The 22,482-nt window shown below is 45.7% G+C and overlaps 2 protein-coding genes across 2 annotated transcripts in view; one reads left to right on the plus strand and one right to left on the minus strand.

The window, feature by feature from the left end:
• The window catches only part of scfd2 (sec1 family domain containing 2), an 88,048-nt gene extending 71,646 nt beyond the window's left edge, over positions 1-16,402 (plus strand). Inside the window, exons 6-9 of the mRNA XM_047587222.1 lie at positions 5,263-5,408; positions 8,568-8,702; positions 12,344-12,463; positions 16,032-16,402. Of these exons, the coding sequence (XP_047443178.1) occupies positions 5,263-5,408; positions 8,568-8,702; positions 12,344-12,463; positions 16,032-16,124 (494 nt within the window). The 3' untranslated portion in view covers positions 16,125-16,402. The remainder of the gene's footprint in view (positions 1-5,262; positions 5,409-8,567; positions 8,703-12,343; positions 12,464-16,031) is intronic.
• Positions 16,403-17,433: 1,031 nt separating this feature from the next.
• On the minus strand, positions 17,434-19,992 carry rasl11b (RAS-like, family 11, member B). Its single transcript, XM_047587223.1, has 4 exons — positions 19,668-19,992; positions 19,498-19,554; positions 19,314-19,390; positions 17,434-18,693 (listed from the first exon to the last, which is right to left on the minus strand). The coding sequence occupies exons 1-4, from the start codon at positions 19,780-19,782 to the stop codon at positions 18,196-18,198; spliced, it is 747 nt and encodes a 248-aa protein (XP_047443179.1). The 5' UTR covers positions 19,783-19,992; the 3' UTR covers positions 17,434-18,195.
• Positions 19,993-22,482: the final 2,490 nt, after the last annotated feature.

The raw sequence follows: 22,482 nt of genomic DNA on the forward strand, positions 1-22,482 counted from the left end.
TCCTAGGGATTTATTTATTTCCAATATATCATAACACAACCCATATTTAGTAGGGCAGGGCTTGAGGCTGACAGCCACACATGGAAAGTATTGAGAGACTTAGACTGTTTAGTCTGTCAGTGATGTCAGTAACAGTAATTTGGTTACAAGTTTTTTTTTTAATAGTCATGTGCAGGACAGGAATAATTATAGGACCGGGAACAGTGAAATGAAATTGCGACATCTCCAGGAAGAATTAGCAGGTAATTCAATAAGATTAAATGATTGTAAAAGATGAACAATATTAACAACAAGGTAAATGACATTTAATAAGAAGACTAAGTCAGTTTGATGATAAGATGCAGTGTTAGATTAAATTAATTAAAACTGTGAATAGTTATATAAACAGTGAGGCGACTGAGGTTGAGAGCCTAAAAATACATGATGCAATGCCATTCATAGCAGAGACAGTTTTTGCTATATTCGTCTAATCCTCCACTGCGTGGGGTTGAGTAAAGTGTGAACTGAGGACGCTAGAAAGGTGGCAACATTAATACCACAAGCATCTCGGTGTAAAGGACGACGGCCTTGTCCTCATCTCCGTCCCCACGTTGCTGTGCTTTGAAGGGTTGTTACATAAATCCTAATCTGTGCATTATTCATTGAGAGAGACGCAGAGCTGAAGCAGGCGTGTCAATGGGATGTTTTGGCGGGACGTCGCACACTTCAATCATGTCAAGCCGCCTGCGATAATACCTCAGGGGTGCACATGAAGATCATGACACAAGCCTTTACATAACACCAAGCGCCTTTGATTGCATCACTTCCCCCGTCTGTTGTTGATTTTCGTTCCAAACCATATCCAGCTCCGTTCATTAGCCACGCGTTCTTGTGCGCCCGTCAGGTCGGTTGGTTCCACCTCGAGAGCGTCACAGGGCACGCTCACACCTCTCTTAGTAACTGTTGCTCACCTCCGGCTCCGTTGGATCTAATTAACAAACCCCTCAATCAGCGGCTTCCTGCCTCAGCTCTCGTGTGTCTTTTGTCAGGAAACAAACTCTTTCACTTCCTAATCTCTCCTAGGCCGCGCAGCGCGCTGCTGATTCAGTCTCAGATATTGCTTTGTAATTTTCCAAACAAGCTGGAAGCTGTTAGACTGAGTAGTTTCGGGAAGTAAGCGCGTAGACGAAAACGGCGGCCGCGCTCAGGCGTGCGCAGAGCTGCTCGATTGACATGTGCTCATCGTTTCCCATCATCTGCTCCGACTGTAATCACACGAGGACAAGGAGCTGCGCTTAAACGCTAAAAGCAGACATTTGTCATCCACTCAATTTGAACAAACCGGAATTTGGTTTTGCATAATTGCGTGAGAGCCATCAGGCGGCGTGGGGTGGGGTGCAAACGGTGTGGTGCCGATGCGGTGGGTGGGTGGGTGGCGTGGCAGCGTCGCGTGAGACGAATTCAGATGCAGGTGTTCAGCCTCACAGCCAAGTTGCATGCTCCCTCCGATCAGCACCTGGTCCTGCTCGGGATCTGCGTTGCCACGATCAACACCGCAACCGCAGATTGCCTCGGGGGCGGCCTGCATCCCACAGCCTGCCTCGGCCCCAGACCTAGCCCTCCGGGCCTGCACTGTGTGCTTTGGCAACAAGTCAACTGGCTCACTCGCGGCAGACACCCAAGCACTCGAGCAGATTTCCACACCTCCTTCTCCTGCTGCTTCGCCTTCATGTGCAGCGGTTCTCCCGTTCCATTCCAGCCCTTCCCCTAACAGTATGCACACACCTTCAGTCAGTTTTAGCAGACGATTTCTGTCGGATGACTTCAGTTTACTGTGTGTTTGCTTATCATTTGTCTCCCTATAAATTCTCAGAGGAGAACATCAGGTGTACTTTGTTTTGTAGCTGTCGTTTTTTTTTTCTTTTTTTCTCCTGCGGGTGTCTGGAAAGATAAGACCCGCATCTGACTTAGTCTTCACGCTCACCTCCGTCAAATGGCCCCGCTGTTTCTCCCAAGCGTTTACCTCGCAGCCACGGCAGCGCAGGAGAGCAGGCCAGCGGCCCAGACACTTCACATTCCTGAAGACAGCAACTCAAAACAAAGACTCGCCGTGCTATATTTGATATCATCTATATGGGAAGGGAATGGAACTAGCGGGGAACAAAGAACAGAGACAGAGGCCCGGTGGAGTCGAGCCGCTTGGCGCGCACGGCCAACAGTGTCATTCCTCAGTGTACAGTATATAATGTGCCAAACAAAACGAAATCAAGTGCTTTTGCAGGGCAGTTTTCCGCATTCTTCGAGTCATCTTCAGGGGGATAAGTCTACCTTTCACTCCATCGGTCTTGCAGGATGTTACTTCCACAGACATAAATCGTGTTAGCGTCAACAAAGGGAGAATTTTACCTCATCTCCTGTGAATGTTGGATCTTATCTGCAACACTCTGCTCGCATATGGTATACAGTCTGTGTGTGCCTTTGCTTTCTCTCCAGGAGTGGGATGATGTGTGCGCTCATATGTCGTTATGTAAGGCCGAAGTGAGAGATTTAAATGAGTTTTCGGATTCAGTGAGAACCCCCGCGGTCGCAGGAGTCGCGCCCTTTTGAGTTCAGCCTAATGAATGTGAAGCGCCTGACGATTCTGGCATCAGAGACGAGGAGATACCTGGGTTTCTTAGACTGTTCCGTGTTCGACAGTGTACTCCATGAAGGCCTGTGTTTATCTTTTTGGTCCAAAGCAGCTGCAATCACTCATCTCATCTCATCTTCTACAACCACTTATCCTCACTGGGGTTGCAGGGGTTGCTGGAGCCTATCCCAGCTGTCAGACGTAATCACCGTTTTTCGTAATAATAATATATCAGTCACTGGCTAATGGCCAGAGTGGTGACGTAAACCTACGGGAATCTAATCAGATAGATAGATAACATACTATATATGCATTATTTATAGAATTATAAAAATGAGTGAATACATGAAGGAAAAAGAAATAATGGACAGTGTTATCTGTCACATACAGATGAGGAGTTGATGGCGTATGTCTCGAGGCAGAAAAGATTTCCTGTAACACCTGTAGTGAGTAGTAGTAGGAGAAGGAGCTCCGTCGTCTGCGTATCGTCTGGTGGAGAGGGTGGTCAGGGTTATCCATGATTGGTAACAGTTGGTTAAGTTTCCTCCTCTCCACCACCGCCTCAAAAGTTTTCTGTGTGCAGCCAGTGACAGAGCCAACCTTCCTGATCACGTCACTGGCTGCAGCGCTGTTCCCCCCAGCAGACCACGACAGATTAAAGGGTGCTGGCCACGACAGACTGGTAGAAGATCTCCAGCATTTTACTGCACACGCTGAAGGACCTCAGCTTCCTCAGCTTCCTTAGTAGGAAAATATTAACACCTAACGTGTAAAGGTCTGTTCCAGAAGGCACAATAACATAGAAAAATATGTATGTAAACCAAACACCAATCAGCCACAACATTAAAACCACTGACAGGAGAAGTAAAGAACATTGACCATCTTGTCACAATTCAATGGTCTGTTAAGAAATGCTTGGACCTGGCATTCATGTGGATGTTACTTAGACATGTAGCACCCACCTAGACCAGACCAGAGAACCCCACCCCATAGCAATGACACTCCTTGGTTGCACAAGGAAGACAATATTAGGAAGTTGGTCATAATGTTTTTCATCCACATTCTCTCCATGCTAGCAAATTGTTTTCAATAATCTCATACCATTCATCCTCTTTACATAACATGAGCCTCTTTCTTCCCCATCTCCAGCCAGGTGTGTCTCATCTGCAGTTATCTATTGATGAAGACATATCTGTCCTGAAATTTCCCTTTTCACGTTTGAGAGATCTCAGGTTAAGACACTTCAGTTGTCTTAAAATGGTCGACGTATGTGGACTTTAACACGGACTTCTGACCAGCACAGGCATGTTATGGTCGGAGGTATGCAGGACTTTGTGTACTAGGAGGCAAAGACATAATGCCAGCATTGTGACAGGGACAAGCTGCATTGTTTGTTGTGTTTGGCTGGACACCATGTGAAAGTCAAGAGTGGAGAGTAGAATCACGGGTTAAAATCAAGGGTTTGCTTTCTTGGTGCAGACAGTCTGTCCAGTCTCAAATATGGACATGCACGCAGGGCTGAACTGGACCTCAGCGCAGCTGACATTAGCATTAGCTTAGAGCATCATAATCAAATCATCAAATATAGTCTCAAAAAAAAAACATCATCACCAGTCCTGTAGGATTATTTCTGTTTTGTTTTGGGTTTTTTTTTTTTTACAAAGGTTAACATCCATCTCATGTTTATACAAGATAAATGTGTCATTATGTCACTAAGGGGGCCAGCATGACCATAAGAGGATGAAGATTGCGAGCTTAATCTTTTTTCCAAACTCCTGGCTCCTGACTTGGAGGAAGTGGAAGCTTAAGTTGCACTCAAAGAAAAACCTGTCACAGTATGGATTTGTCTCCGTGCATTCATGTGTTTGCTGCGTTGCTACGTGAAAAACAACTACTAAGAGGTCCGTTTGCTGCGCTGATGGTGGAGTGTCGGTGTTGCTGTTAGATTTTGTGCTGATTCAGATTTGTGTTTATATAGTCCATATAACACAGCTGACACAAAGCAGCCACATTCCTCAGCAGAGCAAGGGGGAAGTGCAGGTGCCAGTCGACCCAGTTTGCTGATAGCTGTGTAAGCCGATGTCCTGGCCACCACCCTCTATCCCTCGGCCTCTCCTGGCCCTCTCACGCCGTGACTACACACTCTTACGGCCTCTCTCCTTCCAAACCCCTCCGTCTTTCTGACACTGCCTCTCGTGCTTCGTCCCGTGTCGTCTCGTGCTGTCCTTTGGCTCACGGTGTGCCTCCGCTTCCCTGCGCACTTCTGCAGAGAGGAGGGAACATTAACTTTTGATTAGACCGCTGTGCTCTCTGCTCGAATAAAGGAGCTCTTGTCCTTTCGCTGCCATGCATTTACCTTGATAATTGGTTTCAGCGCACACCCAGCTGGGAAAATTACCCACAAAAAGCAACATGCTACCACTCCTGGCCATTTTTTTTTTTTTTTTTTTGCAGATCCGTATATATTTTCTTGCACATTTAGCTCTCCTCGGGCCAGCTTTGAAGCAATATGTCATGTGTCTGATGTTTTTTTTTTGTTTATGAGTCTTGGATACTACAACTGCATACTGATTTCCTCTTTTACATCACTCTATATACTTGTATACATGTCCTTTATACATGTGCACTTACGTGCGTGTGTTTTGCTGTGTTAGGCTGTGCCAGCGTTGAGGAGCTGACCACGGAGCGCACCCATTCTGCAGTGGAGAAGATGTTCGAGACCCTCCGAGGCTTAAGCCACGCCAGGGACCACCTGAAGCAGCTGCACTCCGTCTACACGCCCAGCGATGGAGTTCACCAGGTCAGGGACACAAGACGCTCAGCTTAGGGTTATTAAGAATGTACTATTATTCATTATTTGTGCGGTTTTATAACTTATATTATTATATATGTAAATGATCAACAACACCGATAATCAGCGTGAGCACTTCAAGTCCACTTCACTTGAATCCATCAAGTCATAATGAAACAGAGCTGCCTTTCCTGAGCTAATGACATGCTGTGAGTAATTGGAGGCTGTTGACATTTGTAGACAAACGCGTCAGGTTCATGCCACTGATGGGGGTTTAACAGCCAGCTTCTAATACAGTCTGCTGAGCTCAGGAGAGGTGAGGGGCTTGATAGGCTAATTATCCGAGAACCACTTCACGATGCCGCTGGGTTTCTTAGTTGTGACGCCGAGCGGTGAGGCAGAGTGGGAGACTTACGTAAGCCATCACATTAAGAGGAAAAGAAAGAAAACATGCCCACCACTGACTAGATAGATTTGCCTCGCTGTTGCGTAGGTATTTGAACGGGGCTGACCGATCTACGTTCGGGCTCCAGCACATGGTTTGTTATTTTTCGCTTAAACGTATTCAAGTTGCAGTTATGTAATAAACAACGTGCAGACTTTCAGCTTTAATTTACCGTGACTTGAATTACAGCTCTGGTACGACTTGGTGTCTTCGCTCAAAAGCCGTTTCGTAGACGGATGTGGGATATTCCATCATTATATCTTCATCAGTTAAGAAGTTAAATGACCCGGAGTTGTTTAAAATGTGGTGCTTGGGTTTGGAAACTGCTGTGAACCCACAGCGGGCACCAAAGGGGCTCTCTGTGCACGTGTGACTGGCCGTCCTCAGGCTTCACAAATGAAATGAGTCCACCATAGAAACAGCAGGTATATTATATATATATATATATATATATATATATATTCAGGGTGGCCAAGGCAACATACATTCAGAGAAAAAAAAAAAAAAAAAAAAGGACCCACTAGTGAGCTCGTCCACAGAAGACACCTGTGGGGACTGCCCTCAGGATCCCTCCCGTGGTAAAGAGAAACCACTTCACAGCGTTCAGTCGAGTGTAGGACTCTCCTGTTATTATCCAAGTCTAGACTTCACAAGAGCAAACACAGAGGGCGCACCACGAGGTGCAAAACATCAATTTACCTCAGAAATAGAGAGACTAGATTAGAGCATCAAGAAGCAGAGATGTTGTGATGTGATGACAGATAATACCAAGGCCAACCTGTGCCAGAATGACTGCAAGGCAAAAGTAAGGAGAAAGCTCATCATCTGAAGCGGACAACATCACATGTAAAAGACGGTGGAGGCAGGACACGCATGACTACCAATGACGCTGGCTGACGGAAGACAGTGGACGAGTCCTGAAGTGTTCATACTCAGCTTGTTTTCAGAGGATTAAATGAGGTACACAGTACACCGTCATAGTATTTTGCTATTGGATCACCTCCAAAGATATTCAGGCGGATGCCCTCTGAGCAATGTTTTTTCAATTTGTCCCCGTGTTGTTTTGTAAGATTAATTTGCTCATCCACCTCCGTGTCAATAAAACCCATGGGGGAACCTGATACGCGCATCTGTGTGTGTGTGTGTGTGTATGTGTGTGTGTGACAACTGACTAACTCCACTATTGTTTTTATCATGTGGGTGGTGATTAAATGAAGAGGGTGTCACTGTCCGTTGTTTACACAGCGCCGCTGCATACGCACGCACATTAGAAGGTTATTTAGCTGGAGCTAAATCATTATTTGGTTTACTCCGAGATCAGTTTGCGTGGACTGACCCGTGCAGCGAGCTCTGCATAGGTCGGGGTCCTTTTTTAGTTTACATAACTCGAGGATTTCCCCGAGCGCGATTCGGCCGTTCCTTGGGGACTGAAGGTGTGGGCGGATGTGACACAGAGAGAGCGTGTCTGTGGGCATAAACACCTGCATGTATTAGAATCTGGATGTTGTGTTTGCGTGGGTGTGTTTTTAATGCTAAAATCAACAGTGAGATGTTTCCGTGGCACCGCCCGAGTGAGCCTGGTTTGGTTCATACTTGTGCTGTTATCCCTGACTGTGATCTGGAGTTCCAGCACTGAATTCAGTGTTTATTTAAAGACCTCTTTCTTATTCAGAGTGCTGAAATGAAGCTGTGCCAAGTCTTATCTGGGTCATTATTGTTCTCTGAGACAGCAAACTTCACTCTTGCATTCTTCGCCCGCCGTGAGGGCTATAAATGGTGCATTTTACTTTAGGGACTGGGCAGAAGATCCAGAATCCTCGTTACCATCGAGCCATTTTTCCAAGGATTACCCTTTAAGAATATTATAATACGTTTAGACGGCTTTGGCTGGGGGTTACGTAATTCACCTCCTTCAGGACCATTTTACTGAAACCAGTTCTTTTCTCTCTGTCGGACTTAGAAGAGAAATGACTTCCTGTGATTTTCACAACTGTTGAAAAGTGGGCCAGGTGTCAGTTTTAGAGGAGGAGGTTATGTCATATGATACCGTCTATATGTTTGCGCCCACTGTAAGATTTTTTATTTTTTTTTTCAATCAGCAACTAAACACACAGTTGCACCGAAGAAGACAATACTGTGTCCGGTCAGTAGTTGCTGATACGTTTTAAGAAAAAAACGCTCTCTAGGCCTCGGACGGTCACAACGAGGACGAGGTGATTTTTTTTAAAATCACTGAAGTGATTGTGAGCGCTCTAGTTCCGTGCAGTACCTTGATTAGAGGAAAGCAGTAGTTTGGGATATGCTGGCAGATGTTGATTCTTGATTTGACTTATCCTCTTTATCACCCACTTGGGATTGGCCGGCGTTTTTTTTTTTTTAGCCACATTTAAGCCACATTTAACCGTGTAGGATTGCGGTGGCGGTTAAGCGCCTCTTCCTAAAGTGACTCATAAGTCAGCAGCCTGTTTGCTTCGGGCAGAGCTGTTTATAACTGCGCTGTCTGTTAAACGCACGGCCATTCACAAAATCACTCAGAGGCTAAAAGCAGGGCACGCTATGGAAAATGCCAGCACTTCAACGAGCTATACACACATATTCATGCCCAGATTGATGCCGTAGCGTTTCCCACTTGATCCAGTTCTCAGTGTAAAAATAAAACCGTGCCGTCACCTCAAGTGTTTTGGTTGGTAACCGTGGTGCCTTTGATGGTTTTTGTTTCGCAGGCCACCTATCGTCCATTCCTGCGGCAGATCCTGGAGGAGGTCTTCAACCCCGACAGGCCCGAATGTCCCGACATCGAGCACACGTCCGGAGGCCTCACGGATCTGCTGAAGACCGGCTTCAGCATGTTCATGAAGGTCAGGCGTCGCTCACACTGCAACATTTGTATGTAACAAGGTCAGCTCGGTCCCGTTCTCTGTCTACCTGCTGCGGACAGAGGAAGTTCATTCTTCCACTCTTTGAACATGACCCAGTTTGAGTTTGCTGAGTAAGCTTCCCACGTCTGCCTAAACTGACATCATGCCATGTTTACGCTTTTAGGGCAGTTAGTTGGAAGCGCTGACCTTTCAGTCTATACTATATACATCACGACGCGCAGTTCTGCAAATGGAAGCTGTAAGAAAAACACCTTGAGCATTTGCACAAACATCACACTTTTTAGGACAAAGAGCCACGTGTCTCCACATGGAGTCAGCAGCTGTTTCTTTTCACTTCACATTTGCAGAGCACAATGATTTACTAGCCTTGCCTGACATGTCTTCCTACCAAACAAAGATATACCTTATATACCCCCCCACCCCCACCCCCACCCTTCCTCCTTTAGACCCTTAGATTCCTTGTGCTCTTTCTAGTCTGTGACCTGGTACCTGTGGGCCATTGTATGTTATGGATTCATTCAGGATATATATCACATAACACATATTTCCTAATTTTGTTGCAATGCGTGTGTTGTGTTATGACAGGTGGTCAACCTCCTCCATGTTAGTCGACGGACTTGGGCCGAACTAAAACGTTAAATGCATTTTTTTTTCAGGGATGTTTTTTGGTCATTTTAGGTAGTTAATATAACACTAACGCATATACAAGTGTCCATTTTTTGTAATTTTCATTTTAGTTAGTTATAGAAACAGGATAGGACATCATGATGTGACTACAAGTTGCCATGCCAACTGCTCCATGAAAGGGGGGGGGGGGGGGTTCATAAATACAGTGTATAATCCAACGTTTCTCTATAGTATTAATTAAATAAAAACATGAGTGAGTCATCGATCAGATCACATTGCACAAACTCTGGCTCCAAACGTAATATGGCCCCCTGCGTATGCCTAGGAAATTGGCGTCAGTTTGGCCAATGCCAGGCAGTGGGGTCCATATTCATATACAGTCCATGCTATAGAACACGAGTTATAGTGAATTCATGAAGCAGCAGGATCCTAAAGTCTCGGCCTGGGTGGGATCATTAAGCTCACATTCATTTTAAGGCAAACAGTGTGTAATAATATTTTGTTCGAGTGCTTTTTTCTCCAACAGAAAAATATTTTTTTTCTTGTGAGTATAGGACATCCAGCACACATCAGATCACCATCCACAGTTTGATCCCACATCTGGGCCTGGTTAAGCCAATGATTAGGAGGAATTAGACAGGTTGTGTAACTGTGGCCTGGTTTCACACAGCTGAAAAAAAAAAAAAAAAAAAACTTGGCCCGAGAACCACCAACTCAGACAGACAAAACCTATAAACCTGAACTTGGGCCGTTCTATAGGGGCGCAGTGCACGCCCTTTATGTAATAAAACACCCCTATAAAAGTCCTATTTTTAACCACGGGGGCCTACCCTGAACCCGGTTTATATCATTAAACAAGCTGGACCCTGTTGTCTAGATTATGACCCACTGAAAGCCTGCGCAGTGTCACTTGAACGCCATCGTAAATTGTCTGAAGCCAAAATGTTTGTGTGTCTGGTGTGCCATGTTTAGTCTTCATTTAAATGGAGTCCTACAGCAGATAAGGCTCATGCTTAATTCAAAAGTAGCTCCTCCGTATAAGTAAAAGCAGCAAAAAGTCGCAGGGTATCTCACATTTGAGTGTTTGCAATATTTTACACTGCAAAGGTCGTGTTTCTTCATCCACATTGTATAGCGCAGAGCTCACCTTGGCGACTGCACCACAGAGTACAGTATGTGTAAAGACTAACAAAGGATATTATGAATTTTATACTATCAAGAAAATTCACATTTTATACACACGAGCTTATATAACATTATGATCACCTTCCTAATATTGTGTAGGTTTCCCTTTCAGAAATGAATAGTTGTTTTGTTTTTTTAACGTGATCAGGAGGAGACTCTTTGCAAGCAGAATTTAAAGACTGCCTACAGAGAAAGATTTTAACCACGTCCATATGGTGTCTTTTTACAGGTCGAAACTGCAGTGTACCAGAGTTTTAAAAACACAGTATGAGACAATCAAGAAACAAACCTAATGAACTTGTAGACTGGGGGCTCAGTTAAGGTGAACTGTATTCAGAGTTTCTTCAACTAGGTCTACTTAATATTTAGCGATGCATAAAATACGTGACCGCACATGGCCGATCGGATCTGAACACACGGTGGCTGCATCACGGGGGCTAATTTGCACGCTCGTAGATCTGGTTGAGAGTCACATCTGAGCCATTTTAAATCATGAAAGGACAAATCTTAATGTGTCATTTTCATGAGCAGAAATGAGTTTATGGAGATTTCATCAATGCCAAGGGAAGGAACAAAAAGACTACAGTTCTACAATTTATAAACCTTTAAGATGCTCCTCTTCATTACATACAGTACGTCCGTGTCTGCCTCTCAAAACTTGATGTGGCAGAATCTATTGAACTGCTTTTCACTGAAGATAGTAAATAAATATTCTATGTAGTGGGGAACTCGTCTGGATTAAAACATGAAAAAAAGATCATTTTGGGATGTAAAATAAAATGAAATAATTTGCCCCGACAGGCAGAATACACTGAAATTGTTTAACATGTGAATGATGTGAATGATGACCTGATGTTGGGATAAAGCCAGTCCCTGATTTGATAAACTAAGATAAACTTCCAGCTGATTCGAATCAGGAAAAGGAACTGTGCGCCTCTAAACATGCTTTGTTCGCCTCCTTTACACACTCTGCGGCACATTTCAGGCCACGGCATCCGCCTCCCCGTCCTCCCCATGGCAGCGCACATGTTTCAGGCGGTGTGTAAGCCTGCAGCAAACAAACAGGCGGTTGCACATGTAGAACGCGTGTCCCCGCTGCCTGCAAGTGTCACCAGATCTGCCTCGAAATTTAACATGTAACATGAGCGGAATGCACTAGAAAACATTAGTTCGCGCATTTCAACGGGAAAACACATGTTTCGTCATCCCCTACATGCTTCACGCCAGCCTGCTGCTGCTTCACGTGTACAGCCACTCTTCTTTCTGGACCACCCCCTGCAGCTCTGATTGCTCAACTGGCCTTTGCAGGCTTGTCCCCATTGCCGCCCTTCAACCAATAGCGCGAAGCCATTATTTCCCAGCAGCCAATGGCTCTGTGCAGAAGCGCCACACCTCACCCTGCTGTTAAATGGCATCTTAAAATGACAGTTACCAGCAAATGGCTGAGTCTTTGAGGGCGTCCTGACGCAGGTGGTGCAGCACTTAAGTTTGCATGTTGTATAAGTGTGTGTGTCCACCTGCTTTATGCCCACGTGTTAGCCGTCATGACACCGGTGTAAGGAGACTATCGCCCTCTGGGCTCCATTGTCATCGGTATCACCACCGGTGTCCAACAGCGCAGTGAGTCAGCATCAAGACAGCAAGAAGCTGATGATACTGTGGGGATGAAATGATATAAATTGTCCCTAAAAAAAAAAAAAAAAAAAATGGTTGTTTATCACGGATAAACAATACATAAGAGGCACAATAAATAACTCTGACGGCCTAAAAATGCCTTGACCAATCACAATGTTCCATCTTAACTCCAGGTGAGCCGTCCACATCCCAGCGACAACCCTCTGCTCTTCCTTTTTCTGGTCGGTGGAGTCACGCCCTCAGAGCTTCGCCTCATCAAAGAGATGGTTACAACACACAAACCAGGGACCCAGGTGAGCAGACAAGAGTTGATAGTTTTTTTTGTTTTGTTTTGTTTTTTTTACCATCAGGTGAATAACAGATTTCTGTTTAATTATGGGATATGGAGAAACGACGAACAATTTAATAGTTGAACTTGAGAAATGCTTGTGAATCAGAATTGTTCGATGCCAGTGGGGTACCAGGGTTTAGCAATGTGTTAGCTTTAAGTTAGCTTTAATCATCTTTTCAACACAGTCATGTCTCTTAGAATAATGGTGAGTCTTCTTAATCAGTGATGGCTCAGACGACCCATTCAGTGGCTAACTAAACACTTTTGCATTATATGAAACAGTTGATGTTTGCAGTTTTGCAGTAGCAATACCAGTGATAACCTCTAGATGGCCACATAATGAAAATCTTTCTGACCAGCTAGCTTACAAGCCAGCTGGTTAAAGCATGTTAGTTCAAGCCCACCCTGAAGCAATTCACATTACGGTGCAGAATCTGAAACTCTTAATATGGGAGTGTATAAGAATCTTCTGGACCAGACTGAAATATCCAAAAATGGTCAGCAGTACTTGGTGAATCACAGCTTGATGCTAAATGGATTATATCCAGAAACTAGAGGACAAATGTCTACAGCGGTCACTGACAGCCAAACAAACCCTCTGGTTTTGGATGGTAGACAGAAAAAAATCCCCCGCGTTCCGCTCTACTGGCGCCTCAGTGGATCACCCCAAGGAACAAACCACCTATGTTCCTCATATAACCCTATAACTTTATTTTCATCTTGCTTTATGCAGCGTTGTGTTGCCGATGCATATCAACGTGAAAAACTGTAGTATTGAAACCAGATATTATCATAGCTCAGTCACATGTGTGGGCTGATACGTCGTAGCTTAAAGGCGTTGTCTTTGCAAAGGACTAATCCTCCATCCGACCATGCAATTTCGTTTTACTATAAAAATGTATAATGTTGAAGCACTTTCTAAGCACTTCAAAGCAATGAGAAGACAAGTGTACATGTAAATTTGTCATTTTTATTACATTTATGTGTTGTGCTGCTCATTTTTCTGCTAATTTGTCTATTGTGGTTTAGCCGATGTTTCTTTAGACCTGTATATTTGTAACTACAACATAGGATGATTCCGGTTAATATCCACAAACCAACAGGCCATGGTCAGAATAGCTCCGGTGACCGTCTCTGGTCTCTGAACTGGTTCTAAAGCGCGTAGTAGACTCATATGGCCCCGGAGGACATTTTTATAAACCGTCCACCTTCAGGCGGATTCCGCCCTGGTCCTGGCAGAGAGCGTGACCTCATGAGCGAACATAAGTGCTGACCTACATACACAGGTGGCTCAGACCAGGTGTAAAGGTGAAAGCGTCATCTGATCTTTGTACGTATTGTCGCAGTGATTACATACAGGAGATGCTGCGTCTGCTTTAACTGCGTATTACATGTGCAGCAGGCGCTGAGAGGTAAAACATGCAGATGAATGCGTTTTCACTGGGTTAGAAGAGTGCGAGGAAGAAGACGGCGAGGGACACGAGGCTGGGTGATGTGGGTTTGTCTTAATGAAAGGCTTTGAGAACGAGGCCAGGAGCAATAAAAGGCTAGGCAGTGATCAAAGCCTCCCATCTGTAATCAGGAGAACTGAATAAAGAAGAGCTTATATAATAACCTGCTGGCCCACACACGCTGACAGCACACACACACACTCTGACCTTAACACATACATGTGCTATGTACTGGGTACAAGCAGTTGTATGTGCGCATTGGTGGCTGCTGCCTGGGTACCAGACGATTTTCTGAAAACAAACTGCAAAGTTTTGGTCTTGCTCTTGGACTAAATTCCTCTGAAACATGCTCAGTGTGCCACTACAAACAGGCCGTCTGCCAATTTTAGGTGCTGACCCCAAGTTAAAGCAACACGGCTGCAGACAAACAGAGCCCCTCTGTTATACAACGTAAGAGAGCTGAGATCTTACTCTAACTGGAGAGCGGTGCATACTTTAACCAAAGCTGCGCAGTCTTTTACTTCTTTCATTTTGGTTTGGTGGTTCATGCTTTTGAATCCGGATCCCGGTCTGCATCAAAACATACCTCCCCCAACTTGTTCATGGTCAGATCTGCCATCTGACAAACAAGACATGGCAAGTAGGAAATAACACGTATGGAATTATGTGGTAAGATCAAAACAGTCTAAGAAGTCAGAATAAGTTTCCGATTTTAAGGACCACTTGCCTTACAGTGCACAGTTTTGGGATTATCTTAATCTTGAACTTCATGAAATCATTCCCTGGAATCTTTTTAATGAATGATGGCGGTGCAGTTCCACAAATGTCCACTTGAGGCTGGCTCTGAAAGTGGATTAATCCAAACCGGCAGCCTGCATGAAGCCCATGGCGAAGTGCAAAAAGCTGCAGTTCATACATTCATTATTGAGGTAGGTCACGTCAAGCAGTTCCAAGATGGCGGCTGGTGCCACAACACTGAGCTTCAAAACCTTTCAGGAATCCTTTATACGTCACGAGGAGGAAAAGCTCACGTTTTATGGCGTTTAGTCAAGAGTCAAGATCTTCTGTTTCTCTGGTGCAGTTGCAGAAACTGTCAAACACTGAGATGAGACCGGCTCCTCTAAAGTTACCCCTGCTGCAGAGAATTAGCTCGTTTGTTCCCGGCATCAAAAATCGACAATTAGCCCATCAAATTAGAGCAACATCAACTATTTAGTGTGTGAATGAGGCCTTAATGGCTGGACTACTGCCAAGAAACCACTGCAGTGAAGGCCGACAATAAGAGGAGGAGAACTGCTTGAAACAAAGACATTAGACCAGGAGGAACCTTTGAGCGCACATTTTTCTCTTTTGTGTTTTATATAACCCCTTCCAGGTTTGTTCATAGTTTTGACATATTCTCAGTTGTTCTATGGTGCAAATCAAAGTTCTCTTCATTCAAGAAACGTGAAAGGTTTCATTTAAATGAATTGCTCCCAGATCTGTTATTCTTTCGCTCCTTCATTCACCGGTGACTGTGAAGGTCTGTGCCGGCGGTTTCCTTTTTTGCATAGAAAAAAAACAAACAAAGCTGCACTGCTTGATTCTCACGTGCTCACAATGAAGCCTGAAGCTCCTTTCAGGCGAGCAGCTTAATATGTAAATGTGTTGGCAATGTTACATCTTGGTCCCCGTGTCTGAATAAACATCCAAGTTATTTTTACATATTTGTTGGGAAACGTGTACCCGAGACTCCATTAAGAAGTTCTGTCATATCGTTTCCCCGAAACGCCATAAATATCTTTTTTTTCCCGCACATGACCTCATCCTCCCGCTCGTAGGATACATTGTGGTGTGTGGCGCATCAAAAAGTTATTTTTGCAGCGGAGTGAAAGATGAAAACAGCACTGTGCCGTCTCATCGGAGATGATTAAAGACATAAACAAAAATAATCCAGCTGCCGAGGCCCCCGATTCCTGCTAAACTGCCAATTTGCATATTACACCAACGTGACATCCGTATCTGCTTCATTTTGTAAGTGTCGAGTTACGCGCCGCGAAGCCTTTTAACCTTAGCGACGGCTTTGTTCTCCTGCTCCAGGTGCTGGTGCTCTCCACCCGGTTACTAAGGCCGACGGATATCCCCGAGCTGCTCTTCTCCACCCAAAGGCTGGCGCCCGATATCGGTGTCTGAGCCGCCGTCACGTGGACGCGCCAGCCATGAACAGGTGGACGGACTCGTGCGCCGCAGACATCTGGTTGCTCAGGTGCGAGGAGGAGGAGGAGGAGGAGGAGGTGCGAGGAGCCACATGTGTGTTCACAGCCGCAAGGTGAAATCAAGCTAACGACACCGAAGAAACAAAGCGACATTCCTGCCCCGCTCACGTCAGCTGCAAAGTCTGACAGCAAACTCATGTCTCTACGTCTGAACAATACGTCCCTGGTACTGTTTGAATAAAGTTCCTTTTCAGACTCTCTTGTGTTATGCTGTGCTGTTTACAGTTCGCGTACACACCTCTGATTCTTGGCGAGGCCGCGTAAAAAGCAGGCCCGTAGGTGTGAACTCATTACAAGCGAGGGTGTGAGGAGGGGACGGCGCGCCGCCGTGGCGGAGAGAATACGCGCTCCCAGTCAGCATCAACGCCTCAGGGCATCGCACGGTGACAAATAAGAGCGGAACAATTAACAAATCGTTTCACACTGTCTGCAAAGGCGGATAATTCCCCGTTACGTAGAGCTCACCTACACCCTTCCTACTCTCTTTATTCTCTCCGACATGAATCACCGCGGCGAGAGCTCAGTAATTTCAGCCACCTACACACCTGCAGCGACTCTGAGCGCCCGGAGTCTTTTCTTCGGAGGCGCGCTCCGGTAGATCCAGCGGCTCATCTGACGGACTGGAACGAGATATTCAGGATTCACTTATCAGGTTCTGAAGTGCAAATAAACACAGCGCTAACGTAATTACACACTGTCCTTCGGTTTTATTGGAAAAGCGTTTAGTATCTTTTTTTTTAACCCCCCCTCCTCATTAATTCCGAGAAGAGACGAGGTCACCTAAGAGAAAAACTAACATGAAGTCGGCTCCTGTTACTTGAGCGTTTTTCATTTTAGTCAAGTGGATTTTGTCTTGGGGGTGGTGGTGGTGGGGAGGGGAGGACGGAGGCAGGCTATTGGCTTTCGGCAGGTCACAAATTCTCAGAAGCAGCTGTACAGTCATGCTTCTGTTGTCTTCAGGCTATTCATCGCTGTGAAGCCTTTTGTTAGCCCAGCTCATTCATGGGTCAGACTACCTTTATCTGTGTGCGTCATCTCCTTCACAATAGGAGAGATATTGATCATAGTCTTACAAAAAAAAAAAAAAAAAAAGGGAGGGGGGACCTTGTATATGACTCCCAAGTTTTTAAGTGTTTATAGACTTACTGCAGATGCAAAAATGCAGTAGAAATAATGTACGTGTTTTTTTTTTTTTTCAAAAGCACAAACTTAAAAGACAAAGACAGTTCATTTTAGATCCATCGTCATTTTATTGTGCACAAAAAAAAAGTGAATTCATAGCAAATAAATAACAATAAGCCCTTCGGACTTTTCCTTTTTTCTTTTAATAAAGTGCATAAGTGATTTTAACCAACACTTAACCAACATGCTACATACTCTGCTGCCCCTATACAATACTCCAAACCCCTTCCTCTCATCGCAGAGACGGTTGTGAAGACTGCAAAAGAAAAAAAATATATATGTATATATACACACACTGCACATACTGACATGAAAGAGACTGAGCGCACACAGCTGCACAGGACCCTGGCTAAAGTGGTTGGTATAATAATACCAGCATTTAGCAGTGGCAGAGTCTGAATAAAGAACAGCCATGATTGGCGGCACAGCTAAAAATAAGCAGTCCTTCAGAGCTGCTGTTGCCAGGAGAGTTTGATTAACAGTTTTTTTTTTTTTATATGTGCAGACTTTGTGGTTCACTTCAGCCTCAGGTGGCGGCTTTTCTGTGTCCTCAGGTTTGTTGTCTCTCCCCCTCACTGCTTCTCTCCCACATCATCGGACAGCCTCCTGCCCGCCTCGAGGTCATGACCTCTGTAAAGATTCATCAGCCCGCTATGTGGATGCTAAGACTGTTCATCTCACACCCGCGTTCTTCAGGGAGTGGTACAGGATTTAAGTTGAGAATCCTCTGTTCTCTTTTCTCTTCCTCATTCAAAGCTTCCTCTGCGTGGCCGCTCTGGACCACTTTCAAATCTCTCGGCGCGCCCTCACACCGACGTGACAGTCCTGACCTTCGCCGACAGCGCCTGCTTGAAGCGCCTCTTCAGGTCTTGCATGTTGGGCGACTTGGGCCTCGGGATGAGGGGCGAGCGCCTCTTCTCCGTGGTGGCGCCGGGGGAGGCGTGCGAGGAGCTGGAGGCCGGGGCCGGCTGCTTGGCGAGCTGGCAGCACAGCCTGTGGAAGGCGCCGTGCACCTGGCTGTAGTCCTCGCTGGCGGACACCTCGTAGAAGGAGCAGCCCAGCGTTCCCGCCAGGACGGGCCCCTGCTGGGAGTCGACGCGCCGCAGGTGCACCAGGTCCGCCTTGTTGGCCAGCAGGATGACGGGGGGCATGCTGGCGGCGCCGGTGCGGACCACCAGCTGGTGCAACTGGTTGATCAAATCGAAGCTGCGGCGGTCCGTCACGGAGTACACCAGCACCACGGCGTCGGCCCACTGAATGGAGCAGGTCACGTGGTCGGGTAGGTTGACACCGTTATCAGTCATCTGAGAAGGAAGGAAGGAAAAAAAGAATGATTAAAAGTCGCATTCCTCCGAATCCTTTGTGTTAAACCAAAAAAATATAATAATAATGTGAATTCAGACCAGATTAAACATTCCCTGACTTTCTGTAGCCAAGCTTTTTGTACGGACTGGAATGCTGACTGAGCCAGACTAGAGCTATAGGATTACTCCTCTAGAACAGGGAGGTGTGGGTGACTGAGAAGTCTGGATCTGAATCAGGGTATCATTTACCCTGGCCCCAGACATCCATTAGCCTAAATGGGAGATTAGACAGCCAGAATGAAGGGCTCTACTTCAGGAGGACAAAGTTGAAACAAGCACATACACACACACACACACACACACACACACACGTATGCTCTGTTTTGGAGGAACGCCCGGCCAGGAGAGGCTCAGATGATTTTTACAGCCAGACAGTGAATTATCTTTGTATTAAATTATCCACAGTTTTTTTTTTTTTTTTTTTTTAACAGATGTCTGCTCCATCACCTTACAGCCAGCCCTGACGATTTAAGCCTTAAAGAATCTGCTTTCTGTCTGAGGATAAGAACACTATTTAAAAAAATAAATAAAATAAAATAAAAAATAAAAAAATCTCTTACCTCTGCACCAGGAGTGTCCTGAACCTGGATGGTCACTTGTTCTCCATCCACCTGGACTTCTCTGGAGTACAGATTACCTACGCACACAAAAAAAAGCAGAAACCCTTAGCACCAAAACATTTTTTTACCTCTTTCGAAAGAGACACATTGGCTCATTTGACTCCTAAATCATCTCGTAACTTACCAGCATTTCGCTCATAGTCTCCGATGAATCGCCTCGTGAGGAATCTCACAACGAGTGCTAAAGTGAAGACAATAAGAGACAGAATATTAGTCAATGAAAGGAGCGAATACATCTCTCTACAGGTAGGTTATAACTCAACTACGAGGCGTGTATTTTATTCGTTTTCTTACCTGTTTTTCCCACTCCGCTGCCTCCTATCACAGATATTTTGATGGCCCGGTTGGGGACCGGGTATTCAGGTGCTGTACACTCCGCAATGGTCGTCATGTTCTGGATGAGACGCATTTTTATTTACTTTTTGTCCGTTTGACAGTTCCGTCGCAAGCAAAAACGAAATAAATTCGTAAAGCTGTCAGCGCTTTCTGATAAAGCAGGTGAAATTAATCCTTTATCGCTCGCCAAAGAGGGAAAAAAAGAAGGTTGAAATGCAACGCCGGGTCTGGTTGTTGGTGGTGGTGGTGGAGTCTGAGGAGAAGACACGGTGAATGCAGCTGCGGAGGAGCGCACGCGGCTTTTATAGCGCTCCAGCGGTGGTCACATCTGATTGGCTGCTGGCGATCCCCCCTCCTTTCCCGTGCGCCCCCGCCTACACGTGGATATGCAAGCTATACTCCTGCCGCAGGTGGGACCTCTAGCTGGGTGTCCTGACAAAACAGCCTTTATTTTGGAAGGAGAAAGGAGATTCTCACTTATCGTGATTAGTCTCAGTAGAAAACAACGTAACATATTATACTATAACAGCCAAATTAAGAATAAATACTCTTCCAGCCTGCATATCTGTTGCATCTTAGTCATCATTATTATAAACCTCCTTGGAAGTGGGTGGGATTCTAAGGAGGTTTATGATAATGATGACTGAGATGGAAAAGACACTCACACACACTTTTAGTTATTGATCTTAGATGCACATGGACCTTGTTCAGTTCCACCTCCCAGTGTCCTGTTGCAGCCGGTGACCTGTTCAGACATGTCCCCTAAATTTGTGACTGGTCCACACAGGGGGTTAATGCTGATGTTACACAAGCACACCCTCCACCTCCGCTGCCTCCGCTTCACACGAACACACTCAAGCATCAGTGCGGAATGAAATTGCACATCATTCGAGCCCTCGCAGTGGCAACAAAGGAGTGAAATTGGCCCGCTTTTGGAAGCCGCACGGTGACATGTTTGTGCATATTTCACCTGACAAATCGGTTCGGCAGCTGCTCCCTGCTCTGATTTAACCCATAATACTCCTTTGTCCCACTTTCCTCCTCTGTCACATCCTCCACATGCCCCCCCACCCCCACCACCTCCACCCCCACCTCTCCCATCTTTCATTTGTGCTCATGTGCTCTGAGGTATTTTGGCCTCCGCTCCACCTGTGATTACGGTCTGGTATGTATTTTTGATAAGAGCACTGATGACAGGCGGCTGCGCTGAAATATGAAATTAGTGCCCAGGATTGACGAGCAGACACGGTTTCTAGCCGTGCACACGCACACATACACACCGATGCTCCTCTAACCACATCACAGCAGACTCTGCGAACTCCACCCTGCCCGTGTTATCTGCACAGGCTGTTTTTCCTTGCTGACGGCGAGTAAATACTGCGCATTCTTGCATCTGGTGACATGGAAATGACGATTCTCTTTTCTCCTTTACACTTTGACTCAGTGCCTTTTTCAAATGAAGGCTATCAGCGAGGGGGGAGGACCAGTTTCTAATTTAAGCCTGTGCACGCTGCAGCACGCACCCCGAGAGAAGATAAAAGGAATCGCCATTGTGCCTTCCTCCAGCGAGCGGGCGAGAAAGACTAATGATGGCAGATAATAATGCTTTATCCTGATGGAGGATCAGGATTCACTCTTTTATTCAGCAGGAATGGTGACTCACGTCAGTTGCCAAAGCAACCGTTTATCCACAATGTAACTTCAGACTCTTTTATGACAAACGTGCTGCAAAATACACACCTTATGTCTTGTTGCGATCGTGCATTGTCACTTCAGAGCGCGGCGAGCCCAATACACTAGTTGGTGTGCAGTCATGCCTTCAGGCCGGCGCGGCCTTCACTTTGCCTGAGGGCTGGCTGGAGGTAAAGCCTTTGAGTGAGGACAATTACAGCCACTGCAGGAGCAGGAGAAGACCTGACTTGGGGATCAGAGTGTTACTCACACACAAGTGACAATAGACTGTAAGACAGGGTGAAATGGAGGGGGGGGGGTAATCTTTTAGCGAGGGTGTGGGCAATTGTCAGGGAGAATTCGAGGTATTCGCTGCAAACAGAGGAATGTCAAGTTAATTGGGGCTGAGCTGGGGGCAAAGGGGCAGGTGAAATCTTGAGGAGGAGGAGGAGGACGGGTCCCCGTAGAAGGATGTCCTTGTTGACACTGAAGTGAGGACTGATTTCCCGGGGATTGCCTCTCCTCTTGCAGTGGAGCTGAGTGAAGGCACACGGCCGTCGATCGCCCCCGGGGCACCACCCTACAAAAGGAGGGTAATTTGGGATATCAGAGAAACTCTGGGCAGTTTCCCCAGGGGCAAACCTTAGGAGCCACGGTCATGCATTTATCCGCATCATGACAGATGCTTATCATTCTCATTGCCTTTAATCATTGCCAACAAAGGTGATTATTAGGAGACAATTATTTTAAGAGTCCTGCTCTTAGATTTTACAGTATTTACTTCAAAGATAAAAAAAAAAAACAAAAAAAAAACACACATTTGAACCCTTAAGAAGCTGTTTAAAGGCAGCTGTTCCACGTGTTTACTCCTAATTTTAAAACTCATGCCTGCTTGTTCACTTTTATTTTCTTGCACAGTTTTGATAAGATGCACATAAACAAGCGGGTGCCTTCACACATCTGGCCTCCTTCTCTTGCTTGTTTATATCTGCAAAACATTTGCATTTCCACTGACCAATGGAAGTTGTGTTGGCTTGCCCGGCCCACACAAAAGAAGAGAGGTTGTTTTCTCTTATTGAAATGTAAACCCTCCAACATGCTC

The sequence above is a fragment of the Mugil cephalus genome, chromosome 6 (genome assembly GCF_022458985.1).
Source record: "Mugil cephalus isolate CIBA_MC_2020 chromosome 6, CIBA_Mcephalus_1.1, whole genome shotgun sequence".
NCBI classification, from domain to species: Eukaryota; Metazoa; Chordata; class Actinopteri; order Mugiliformes; family Mugilidae; genus Mugil; species Mugil cephalus.